This window comes from Zonotrichia leucophrys, chromosome 1A (genome assembly GCF_028769735.1).
Source record: "Zonotrichia leucophrys gambelii isolate GWCS_2022_RI chromosome 1A, RI_Zleu_2.0, whole genome shotgun sequence".
In the NCBI taxonomy this organism is placed as follows: Eukaryota; Metazoa; Chordata; class Aves; order Passeriformes; family Passerellidae; genus Zonotrichia; species Zonotrichia leucophrys.
In genome coordinates, this window is record NC_088170.1 from 72,727,357 (window position 1) to 72,739,845 (window position 12,489).

Genomic DNA, 12,489 nt, shown 5'->3' on the forward strand with positions numbered 1-12,489 from the left:
GGACTGTCCCTGTGCTGGCCCTGCCCAGGGACCCCCTGGGATCCTGGGGCAGCTCAGGAGAGCCCTGGAGGGGCTGCAGTGCCCAGGGAGTGGGGCTGGGAATGGCCTGGAGCCCCAGCAGGGCTGGGGGAGCTGGGCAGGGGCTGAGCCTGGAGCAGAGGAGGCTCAGGGGCCCTGGTGGCTCTGCACAAGTCCCTGCCAGGAGGGCACAGCCGGGGAACAGGGACAGGAGCAGAGGGAGCGGCCTCAGGCTGGGCATGGGCAGCTCAGGGTGGGCACAGCAGGAATTTCCCCATGGAAAGGGGTCAGGGAGCCCAGGCTGTGTCCCCAGGGGAGCTCTGGGGTTGTTCCAGCACTGCTTACCTGATCACTGGGAATGCTGCCCCATTCCCGTGTCCCTCTGGCCCCTCTCACCTGCTGCTCTCCTCTCTCAGACACCAATGGTGAGAACATTGCTGAGTCCCTGGTGGCAGAAGGACTGGCGTCCCGGCGGGAGGGCATCCGAGCCAACAAGTACGTGCTGATCCCATCCCCATCCTGATCCTGATCCTGATCCTGATCCCATCCTGATCCTGATCCCGATCCCGATCCTGATTCCAGTCCTGATCCTGATCCTGATCCTGATCCCATCCTGATCCTGATCCTGATCCCAATCCTGATCCTGATCCTTATCCTGATCCTGATCCTGATCCCGATCCCGATCCTGATCCCATCCTGATCCCATCCCAATCCTGATCCTGATCCCATCCTATCCTGATCCCGATCCTGATCCTATCTCAATCCTGATCCCATCCTGATCCTGATCCCGATCCCATCCTGATCCCATCCCAATCCTGATCCTGATCCTGATCCCATCCTGATCCTGATCCCGATCCTGATCCTGATTCCAGTCCTGATCCTGATCCTGATCCCATCCTGATCCTGATCCTGATCCCAATCCTGATCCCATCCTGATCCTGATCCCGATCCTGATCCCATCCCCATCCTGATCCCATCCTGATCCTGATCCTGGTCCCATCCTGATCCTGATCCCATCCTGATCCTGATCCCATCCCAATCCTGATCCTGATCCTGATCCCATCCCAATCCTGATCCTGATCCTGATCCTATCCTGATACTGATCCCATCCTAATCCTGATCCTGATCCCATCCCAATCCTGATCCTGATTCCATCCCATCCTTATCCTGATCCCATCCCCATCCTGATCCCATCCTATCCTGATCCCGATCCTGGGCTGGTGCTCAGGCACGGAGCCCCTGGGTCCCTCAGCTGCAGGGCCAGGCCCTGCTCCTCAGCTCCCGAGGTGCCCACATCCCACAGGCATCCCTAGGGTGTCCTATGGGCTTTGGGGCTGGGCAGGGGCTGCCTCCTTCCCTGGACGCTGAGGCACAGGTGTTATGGAGCAGGGACTCTCTGGGGGCCTCCAAAGTCACTCCTGGGGTGGGGTTGAATCCCCTTCATTCCCCCTGCAGAGGAGGTGCTGGGACAGGGCTGGTGCTGGATCTGGCTGGGTGATCCCTGTGCCAGCAGAGCCGAGGCTTCTCCTGGGCTCCCTCCCATCCTGGGGTGTGGGAGAGGGCTGCAGCCATGGGGACAGGATCCATTCCAGAGGGGCAGGACACTTCAGGGCAGGGTCAGCCTCCTTTGTGGGGTCATGGAGTCATGGAATGGACAGGAAGGGACCCCAGAGCCCCTGCAGTGCCCCCCCTGCCATGGCAGGGACACCTCCCACTGTGCCAGTGTGTGCCCAGCCCCAGTGCCCAGCCTGGCCTTGGGCACTGCAGGGATCAGGGGCAGCCCCAGCTGCTCTGTTCAATATCCCTGAGTTTGTTGTGCCAGGGCTGGGAAGAGATTGTGCCCACTTTGGTGGCCCCTCAGTGGCTCCCTGTGCGTGCAGGGCTGGGCTGATCCCTGGGTTCCCATGGAATGTGCCTTCCCTGCTCTCCCAGACTGGCTCTGCCCTGCTGGGAGCCGGGAACGCCGCTGCTTTTCCCTCATGGTGCTCAGAGCAGCCTCTGGAGGGGTTCCCGGGCTCTCCTCCCCATCCATGGCAGCAGGAGCAGGAGGCGCTTCCCGCTGCATTCCCCTGGGATGGGCGGTGGGAGGAGCTGGGTTGGCTCCGGGGGGATGGCCCTGAGCCCCCGAGGCTGCGGGGCTCAAACCATGACACCCCCGTGCCCACAGCCCCGAGCAGAGCCGGCTGGCCGAGCTGGAGGAGCAGGCCCGCAGCGCCAAGAAGGGCATGTGGAGCGAGGGCACGGGCTCGCACACCGTGCGCGACCTCAAGTACACCCTGGAGAACCCCCGGCACTTCGTGGACTCCCTGCACCAGAAACCCGTCAATGGTGAGGTGTCCCCGTGTCCCTGTGTCCCCCTGTGTCCCCGTGTCCCCAGCCCAGCGGGCTGAGCTCCGCTGTCACTGCAGCCATCATCGAGCACGTGCGGGACGGCAGCGTGGTGAGGGCCCTGCTCCTGCCCGACTTCTACCTGGTCACCGTCATGCTCTCGGGGATCAAGGTGAGCCCCTTTCCTTCTGCCCCATTCCCACTGCTCAGTTCCTACTGTCCAGTTCTCACTGCCCCATTCCCCTTGCTCAATTCCTGCTGCCACATTCCTGCTGCCCAGTTCCCACTGCTCAATTCCCTCTGCCCCATTCCTGGTGCCCCATTCCTGCTGCCCCATTCCCTCTGCCCCTATTCCCATTGCCAGATTCCCTGTGCCCCTTTCCCCCACATTCCCCCAGCCCTGTTCCCACTGCCCCATTCCCACTGCCGAATTTCCTCTGCCCCATTCCCTCTGCCCCATTCCCACTGCCCCATTCCCTCTGCCCCATTCCCACTGCCCAGTTCCTTCCCTGTCCGACCTCCGTGGCTCCTGCCCCTGTCTGGGTCCCAGGCTGCAGCAGGGAGGGATGGAGGGACATCCTTGTCACCTGCTGCACCTGCAGTACCAGGCTGGGAGCAGGAGGTGTCACCATGGGGTGGGGACAGGTGTGGCCTGGGTGGGGCTGTCAGACACCCTGGTCAGGATTGCACTGGGAGTTCACGGGATCTCAGGATCCCTGAGGCTGGAAAAGCCCTCCCAGCCCATGCAGTCCCAGCTGTGCCCAATGCCCACCTTGTCCCCAGCCCAGAGCCCTGAGTGCCACCTCCAGGAGTTCCTTGAACTCCATGGGCAGCCCCTTCCAATGTCTGATCACCCTTCCCATGGAGAAATTCCTGCTGTTGTTCAAGTTCAAGGAACCACAGAACTTGTTTGTGTGGGAAGGGACCTCAGAGCCCCTGCAGTGCCACCGTGCCATGGCAGGGACACCTCCCACTGTGCCAGGCTGCTCCAGCCCCAGTGCCCAGCCTGGCCTTGGGCACTGCAGGGATCAGGGGCAGCCCCAGCTGCTCTGGCAATGCCAGCCCAGGCAGGAATTGCTCATTGCCAAGATGCCACCCATGGCTGCCCTCTGGCAGTGGGAGCCATTCCCTGGGTGCTGTCCCTGCAGGCCTTGTCCCCAGTCCCCCTGCAGGCCCTGCCAGGGGCTCTCAGCTCTCTCTGGATCCTTCTCCTGTCCAGGCTGGGCATTCCCAGCTCTCCCAGCCTGGATCCCTGGGAGCTGGGGGGCTCCAGCCCTGCAGCAGCTCCAGGTCCCTGTCCATGTGTCCCTGAACTGGAGTCGGTCCCTGTTTCCCAGGGCAGTCAAAGCGCTCTGTCCTTACACGGATTCCCCAATTTCAGTCCCCAAAACACCCCTGGGGCTGGGGAATGGGGGCAGCCTCAGGATTTGGGCCCCTCCATGCCCTGACTGTCCCCGTGCCCCGCAGTGTCCCACCTTCAAGCGCGAGGCCGACTCCGAGGTCCCGGAGCCGTTTGCGGCCGAAGCCAAATTCTTCACGGAGTCCCGGCTGCTGCAGAGGGACGTGCAGATTGTCCTGGAGAGCTGCCACAACCAGAACATCCTGGGCACCATCCTGCACCCGGTGAGAGCCGCCACGGGCTGCCTCCGGGGGCTGGGGACGCTCTGGGGGTCACAGGGTGCTCCCAGTGGGGGAATCGGGGCTTGGGTGGGTTTGGGACATCCTGGTCTGTGAGTAGGGCAGAGCCTGGGGTGTCACTGGGATTTTGGGCTGTTTCCTGGTGGGTTTGGGACATCCTGGTCTGTGAGTAGGGCAGAGCCTGGGGTGTCACTGGGATTTTGGGCTGTTTCCTGGTGGGTTTGGGACATCCTGGTCTGTGTGAGGAGGGGGTGTTACTGGTGGGGTCTCCAGTAGCACTGGGAGGTCAGGGGACGTTGAAGGGGCTGTGCAGGTCCCCCCCAGCAGGGACAGGGCCTGGGGGGATCCTGCTGACCCTGGGGGGATCCTGCTGACCCTGGGCCCTCTCCTGCTCCCCGCAGAACGGGAACATCACAGAGCTGCTGCTGAAGGAGGGCTTTGCCCGCTGCGTGGATTGGTCCATCGCCGTCTACACCCGCGGCGCCGACAAACTGCGCGCGGCCGAGAGGTGGGGCGGGGATCCTGCTGCTCCCTCTGCTCCTGCTGCTCCCTCTGCTCCTGCTGCTCCCTCTGCTCCCTCTGTTCCCTCTGCTCCTGCTGCTCCCTCTGCTCCTGCTGCTCCCTCTGTTCCCTCTGCTCCCTCTGCTCCTGCTGCTCCCTCTGCTCCTGCTGCTCCCTCTGCTCCTGCTGATCCCTCTGCTCCTGCTGCTCCCTCTGCTCCCTCTGCTCCCTCTGCTCCCTCTGTTCCCTCTGCTCCTGCTGCTCCCTCTGCTCCCTCTGCTCCCTCTGCTCCCTCTGTTCCCTCTGTTCCCTCTGCTCCTGCTGATCCCAGTGCTCCTGCTGATCCCTCTGCTCCTGCTGCTCCCTCTGCTCCCTCTGTTCCCTTTGCTCCTGCTGATCCCTCTGCTCCCTCTGCTCCCTCTGCTCCTGCTGATCCCTCTGCTCCTGCTGCTCCCTCTGCTCCCTCTGTTCCCTCTGCTCCTCCTGCTCCCTCTGCTCCTGATGCTCCTGCTGATCCTGCTGTTCCCTCTGCTCCTGCTGATCCCTCTGCTCCCTCTGCTCCTGCTGCTCCTGCTGATCCCAGTGCTCCTGCTGATCCCAGTGCCTCCTTTCCCTCTGCTCCTGCTGCTCCCTCTGCTCCCTCTGCTCCCTCTGCTCCCTCTGCTCCTGCTGCTCCTGCTGCTCCCTCTGCTCCTGCTGATCCCAGTGTTCCCGGCTGATCCCTCTGTTCCTTCTCCTCCTGCTGCTCCCTCTGTTCCCTCTGCTCCTGCTGCTCCCAGCTGATCCCAGTGCTCCCGGCTGATCCTACTGCTCCCACTGTTGCCATTCCTTCCAGCTGATCCCAGTGCTCCTGCTGATCCCACTGATCCAGCTGATTCCTCTCCTCCCTCTGTTCCCTCTTCTCCTGTGGCTCCCGGCTGATCTCAGTGCTCCCAGTTGATCCCTCTGATCCTGCTGATCCCAGTGCTTCCAGCTGATTTCCTGTGATTCCCACAACTCCCAGCTGATCCCAGTGCTCCCAGTGCTCCCAGCTGATCCCCGTGCTCTCTGCTGATCCCAGTGCTCCCAGTGCTCCCAGCTGCACCCGTGGGGTGCCCAGACCCCATGTGGCTGATCCCGGGTGGGATTGATGGGATCTCCCCTCCATCTCTCCCCGGGGCTTTGCTGGAGTGCCACCCCCAGCACGTCCAGGTGTCCCAGCCCCGTGTCCCACTGTCCCCACCCCGCAGGTTTGCCAAGGAGCGCAAGCTGAGGATCTGGAGGGATTACGTGGCCCCCACGGCAAACCTGGATCAGAAGGACAAACAGTTTGTGGCCAAGGTGAGCGGGGCTGGGAAGGGACATGTGGGGAGCATGGGCACAGCACGGGGTGCCCATGGTGCCAGTCTGGCCTCTCAATGGGTTTGCACAAACCCCAGAAGGGTTTCCCTGGGCTGGATCCCAGCCATGGATCCCAGCTGTGCTCAGGGATCCCCAGCAGGGCTGGAGTGGGAAGAGGTGCCAGGAGAAGGGAAGGAGCCCTGAGAGAGACAGAGGGGCTTTGGTGTGTGGGCACGGACTGGGGGAGTCCTGGCACCTCGCTCTGGTCAGCTGGGGCCACAGGGATGGGATTGCATCTCAGCTGATTCCTGATCATCCTGGGGATTGGCTGCCCATGGATCAATTCCTGATCCTCCCAGGGGAATGGCTGCCCATGGATCAATTCCTGATCCTCCCAGGGGATTGGCTACCCCATGGATCAATTCCTGATCCTCCTGGAGAATGGCTGCCCATGGATCAATTCCTGATCCTCCCAGGGGATTGGCTGCCCATGGATCAATTCCTGATCCTCCTGGGGATTGGATACCCCATGGATCAATTCCTGATCCTCCCAGGGGATTGGCTACCCCATGGATCAATTCCTGATCCTCCCAGGGGATTGGCTGCCCCATGGATTGATTCCCACTTCTCCCAAAGGCGGGAGATGCTGCTGAGCCCCTCTCCTGGTGGGTGCTGGTGTGTTCCCTGCCCATGGATGCCAGGCAATCCCTGCCCATGGGTGCCCCAGCAATCCCTGCCCATGGATGCCAGGCAATCCCTGCCCATGGGTGCCCAGGAATCCCTGCCCATGGGTGCCCAGGAATCCCTGCCCATGGATGCCCGGCAATCCCTGCCCATGGGTGCCCAGCAATCCCTGCCCATGGATGCCCCATCAATCCCTGCCCATGGATGCCCAGCAATCCCTGCCCATGGGTGCTCAGCAATCCCTGCCCATGGGTGCCCAGGAATCCCTGCCCATGGGTGCTCAGCAATCCCTGCCCATGGATGCCCAGGAATTCCTGCCCATGGATGCCCCAGCAATCCCTGCCCATGGATGCCAGGCAATCCCTGCCCATGGGTGCCCAGCAATCCCTGCCCATGGATGCCGGGCAATCCCTGCCCATGGATGCCAGGCAATCCCTGCCCATGGGTGCCCAGGAATCCCTGCCCATGGATGCCGGGCAATCCCTGCCCATGGATGCCCCAGCAATCCCTGCCCATGGATGCCGGGCAATCCCTGCCCATGGATGCCCCATCAATCCCTGCCCATGGATGCCCAGGAATCCCTGCCCATGGGTGCCCGGCAATCCCTGCCCATGGGTGCCCGGCAATCCCTGCCCATGGATGCCCAGCAATCCCTGCCCATGGATGCCCCAGCAATCCCTGCCCATGGATGCACAGCAATCCCTGCCCATGGGTGCTCAGCAATCCCTGTCCCAGCGCAGATCCAAGGGCACAGCTGGTGCAGGAGGGAGGTGAAGCCGTGTGGGCCGGTCCCGGTGGGATGCAGGAGCTGCAGGATCCGGGCAGGATCCGGGCAGGATCCGCGGCATCGGCCCCACTAGATGGAGCTGCCGCCTCGCCCAGGCAGCGGCCGCGGCTCCCGAGCCGCTGGAATTTCCCTGGGCATGGGCAGCAGCCACATTTCTTGGAAAGCCGGCCTGGTCCCTGCGCAGGGTCGGGTCCTTCTCGCTGCTCCGGTCCGGTCCTGCCGGGATCGGGATCGTGTCCGAGCAACCTGGCCTCGCCTGGGTGCTCCTGGGGAATGCAGGAATGGGATGGCAGATTCTGGGGAATGCAGGAATGGGATCAAACCTGGCAGATCCTGGGGGATGCAGGAATGGGATCAAACCCGGCAGATCCTTGGGAAAAGCAGGAATGGGATCAAACCTGGCAGATCCTGGGGAATGCAGGAATGGGATCAAAGCTGGCAGATCCTGGAGAATGCAGGAATGGGATCAAAGCTGGCAGATCCTTGGAAAAGCAGGAATGGGATCAAACCCGGCAGATCCTTGGAAAAGCAGGAATGGGATCAAAGCTGGCAGATCCTGGGGGATGCAGGAATGGGATCAAACCTGGCAGCTCCTTGGAAAAGCAGGAATGGGATCAAAGCTGGCAGATCCTTGGGAATGCAGGAATGGGATCAAACCCGGCAGATCCTTGGGAATGCAGGAATGGGATCAAGCCTGGCAGATCCTGGAGGGATGCAGGAATGGGATCAAGCCTGGCAGATCCTGGAGGGATGCAGGAATGGGATCAAGCCTTTGCAGACCCTGGGGGTCTCTTGGATGCCAAGGGTTGAATGGAGCAGTGATGGAAAAATCTCTGGAGCTGCCAGGACAGCCAGGAGCTCCTGTAGCTGCTCAGAGCTGATCCCTGTGGATCGTGTCCGCTGGGATGAGGTTGGGAATGGCTCCTGTGCTTGCTCCGGGGCTCAGATGTGACTGGGACAGGAGCAGGGCTCCCCAAAACCCACCCAAACCAGGGAGGGCATTCCCTGTGGGAGCAGTGCAGGGACACCGAGCTCGGAGGGGCTGCGGGGGTCCGGCATTGAGAGCCCATCCCTCGGGATGAGGCCGTGGCGGTGACAAATGACACCTGGGCAGGTGTCCCGTGGGCACGGCAGGGCCGCGTGCCGGCGCTGGAACGCCGGGAAGCGCCGCTGGCAGCGGCTGCCGCCGGAGCGGTGCCAGGAGCGGTGCCAGGAGCGGTGCCAGGAGCGGTGCCAGCGCCGTCAGTCACGCTCCGCTCAGCTGCTGGAGGGGGCGGCTGGATGCTCCCGGCGCTTCCACGATGCCGTGATGCTGTGGGATAGCAGCAGGGGGGCCCCCAGTCTCTGGAGAGGGGTGTCGGGGTGGCTTTGGCATCAGCAGCATCGCCCCCCATGCCCAGGAGCAATGGGGGTCCGGCTTTCCCCTGGCAATGGTGGGCACTGACCCCCGGTGCTGTGGGGTGGGTTGGGGGGCAGAGTTTGCAGGATGCCCCCAATTCCCCGGCTCTGCGGGGTCCCCGGGAGCCCCCAAAGGCAGCCAACACCGCGTCCCGCTTTTCGGGGAGGAGACTGGCATTTCTCCGCCTGTTGGGTCGCTCCTGCTCTTCGCACGGGGCTCTGGAATTTGGCCTTTGGCAGCCGCAGCGCCCCCGCATTTCGGTGTCACTTTGGGGGCTTTTTGTTCTTTTTCCCCGCGCTCGGAATCGTAAGCGACAGGGCAAAGGAGGGCAGATGGCAGCGCGGGGCCCGCAGCTGGGCAGCGTGCGGCTCCCCGGGGCTCGGCCCGTGCCGGTGCCGGTACCGGGTTCGGGCACGGAGCGGGCGGGCAGGGATGGCGCCGCAGCCGCCTCCGTGCTCGGCACAGCGGGGCTCGTTCGCAGCGGCAGAGCTGACGCAGGAGCTGCTGGAAGGGGCTGCGAGGGGAGGGGGAGGAGGAGGAGGAGGAGGAAGATCCCAACCTGCCTTTGCACCGTTGATGAGCCGCGGCAAACGGGCTCCGGCTGGTCTTGGCTGCGGCTGCCGGCGCTGGGGGCACAGGGCTGGGCTGGGGGGCAGGGGAGGCTCGGCCAGCCCGCGGCCGTGGGGCTGGCGAGGGGAAAACAGAGGAAGGGAAATGTCAAAGGGGCTGAGGCTCGCTCCCGAAATCCCTGCATCAGCTGCTCTGGGAGCAGCGGGATTTGGGACACGCTGCTGCGGAGCCGGAGCCGTGCCTGCACTGGGCTGGGCTGGGAGCCATCCTCTGCAGGGGGGGCTGCGGCAGCCCCCGGGCCGTGTCCCGCCCCTCTGCTGCCCTGCCTCGCTCCTGAGCCCGGCCCGGCCCCTCTGATCATGCCGGGCTTTGTTCCCCTTGCTGGGAGCTCTGGTCGCGGGCAAATCATCCCCGAGCTCGGGGCATGTGCCAGAGCCGAGCCTGGGCGCTGCTCCTGGGCTGAGTGCCAGACCCTGCCAGAACCCCTCCAAAGGACATTTTTGGGTGGGGGGACACTCGAGCCTCTCCTGGTGCTGGGCTCTGGCTCCCCAAGTGCCACCGTCCTTGTTGGGGTGCAGGAGGTCACCCTCAGCTTTGGGGATGCTCCCCGTCCATCCCAAGAGTGGGTGCTGTCCCGGGACAGGGATGCTGTCCTAGGAGCACAGCAGTCAGCAGCTTTGGGAGTGGGGACGTGTCCCCATGGTCCCCAGGCACGGGGCTCCTTGTCCTCCCCAGCTCCCAGGGAAACCAGCCCGAAAGGTGGAATCCCTGGCCCCCAATGTCCCATCCCAGCACCCCGGGGTCACATCCCAGCACCCCAATGTCACATCCCAGCACCCCAGGGTCACATCCCAGCACCCCAATGTCACATCCCAGCACCCCAGTATCACATCCCAGTGCTCCAAGGGTACATCCCAGCACCCCAGGGTCACATCCCAGCACCCCAGGGTCACATCCCAGTGCTCCAAGGGTACATCCCAGCACCCCAGGGTCACATTCCAGCACCCCAAAGTCCCCAGATCGCAGCCCTGTGGCTGCTCTGTGTCTGTCCCTGGCTGTTCCCATGGATTGGGATCAGCATTTGGGATCAGCTATGCCTTTAGGGCACATCCAGGGTTTGTAGGGGTGAGGTCGTGCTGCCAGAGCCCTGGAATGGCGAAATTCCCAATTCTCAGAGGAAGAGCTGCTTCCCCTCTGCTGCTTCCTCCTCCTCCTCCTCCCCGGGTTGGTCTTGGCTCTGGGTCTGTGCCATCCCTGCCCAGGGCACCCAGACTGGGAGGTTTTGTGTCCTCTACTGGTCCCAGTTCTCCCTCCCTGTGTGCCCCCAGTACTGGGGACAAGCAAAGCCCGGGGTGGAAAACTGGAGGCTTTGTTTGGCCCAGCTCTTGCAGTGAGGAAAAACATCTTCCCTGATAAATGTGGACAGGGGAGGGCTGCGGGCTCCCTGCCCTGGAGCGGTGGTGGGACGGGGGTGGCCGGGGTGGCCGGTGCCACAGGGACATTGCGGAGCTGCCCTCGCTGCTCCCAGCCCGGGGGACGTGGGAAGCGCAGCCGGAGCGTGCTGGCTCTGCAAGAAACAGCTGCAGAGCTTTAAAAAAATAATCCCTCCAATCCCGTTATCAAAGGGCCTCTCGCAGGCAGGAGAAGCCACAATAAATATTGGATAAGGGAAGTGGCTGCAGCGGGCTGCCAGCGTGGGGGAGACAAAAGCCCCGGCCCCGGGGCGGTGCTGAGTCGCTGTGTTCTGTCACCGTTCTGTCACCGTTCTGTCACCGTGTCACCCCCTGTGACCCTCCTGCCCTCCCTGCGGCTCCAGCAGGAGCAGGGAGCGGCTGCCCAAGCAGGGTGGGCACCTGGGCGTGCCCCTTGTGCCACCCTGCATGTCCTGCCTGGGATTGGCATCCCACGGGAGCCCTGGCCCCAGGTGCCATGTCCTGCTGTGCCCCGTGTACCGTGTCCCTTGTCCTGTGCCCCATGTCCTGCTGTGTCCCGTGTCCTGTGCCCCACGTCCTGCTGTGTCCCTTGTCCTCCAGCATCCCATATCCTGCTGCACTCCATGTCCTGCAGGGACCCTCTGTAACTGGGTCAGGGCCCTGCAGGGACTCTGGAGGTCCCTCTTGGCTCCTGCTGCCACCCAGCTCTGTCCTGCCTGGGAGACACGATGTCCCTGCTCCAGGTGCCGTGTCCTGCTGCATCCTGTGTCCTACATCTGTGTCCTGCTGCATGTCCTGCTGCATCCCATCATCTGCTCCATCCTTGTCCTGCTGCCTCCTGTATCCTACATCCTACATCCATGTCCTGCTACATCTGTGTCCTGCTGCATCCTGTGTCCTACACCCCTTGTCCTGCTACATCCCATCATCTGCTACATCCATGTCCTGCTGCATCTTATGCCCTGCTACATCCCATATCCTGCTACATCCTGTATCCTGCTGCATCCTGTGTCCTGCTATATCCATCTCCTGCATCCTGTGTCCTGCTGCATCCCATATCCTGCATCCTGTATTCTGGTTTATCCTGTGTCCTGCTGCATCCCATATCCTGCATCCTGTATTCTGGTTTATCCTGTGTCCTGCTGCATCCCATATTCTGCTACACCCGTGTCCTGCTGCATCCCAAACCCTGTGTCCTGTGTCTTGCTACACCCATGTCCTGCTGCATCCCGTGTCCTGCTTCATCCTGTATCCTGCTGCATCCATGTGCTGTTACATCCTGTGTTGTGCTGAATCCCATGTCCTGCTGCATCCCATGTCCTACACCCTGCGTCCTGCTTCATCCTGTGTCCTGCTACATCTGTGTGCTGCTGCATCCCATGTTCTGCATCCTGTGTCCTGCTGCATCCCATGTCCTACTTCATCCTGTATCCTGCTTCATCCCATATTCTGCTACATCCCTTGTGCTGCTACATCCATGTCCTGCTGCTTCCCGTGTCCTACATCCCGTGTCCTGCTGCATCCATGTCCTGCTGCATCCATGTCCTGCTGCATCCCATGTCCTACATCCCGTGTCCTGCTACATCCATCCATGTTCTGCTGCATCCCATGTCCTACATCCTGTGTCCTGCTGCATCCATGTACTGCTACATCCATGTCCTGCTGCATCCCGTGTCCTACATCCCGTGTCCTGCTGCATCCATGTCCTGCTACATCCATGTCCTGCTGCATCCCATGTCCTACATCCCTTGTCCTGCTGCATCCATGTACTGCTACATCCATGTCCTGCTGCATCCCATGTCCTACATCCT

The 12,489-nt window shown here is 62.5% G+C and overlaps 1 protein-coding gene across 1 annotated transcript in view; it reads left to right on the plus strand.

The window, feature by feature from the left end:
* SND1 (staphylococcal nuclease and tudor domain containing 1) overlaps nt 1-12,489 on the plus strand; it is an 80,755-nt gene that overhangs the window by 9,056 nt on the left and 59,210 nt on the right. Inside the window, exons 4-9 of the mRNA XM_064703148.1 lie at nt 435-513; nt 2,186-2,346; nt 2,427-2,518; nt 3,814-3,969; nt 4,386-4,492; nt 5,715-5,805. Coding sequence (XP_064559218.1) covers nt 435-513; nt 2,186-2,346; nt 2,427-2,518; nt 3,814-3,969; nt 4,386-4,492; nt 5,715-5,805 — 686 coding nt within the window. The remainder of the gene's footprint in view (nt 1-434; nt 514-2,185; nt 2,347-2,426; nt 2,519-3,813; nt 3,970-4,385; nt 4,493-5,714; nt 5,806-12,489) is intronic.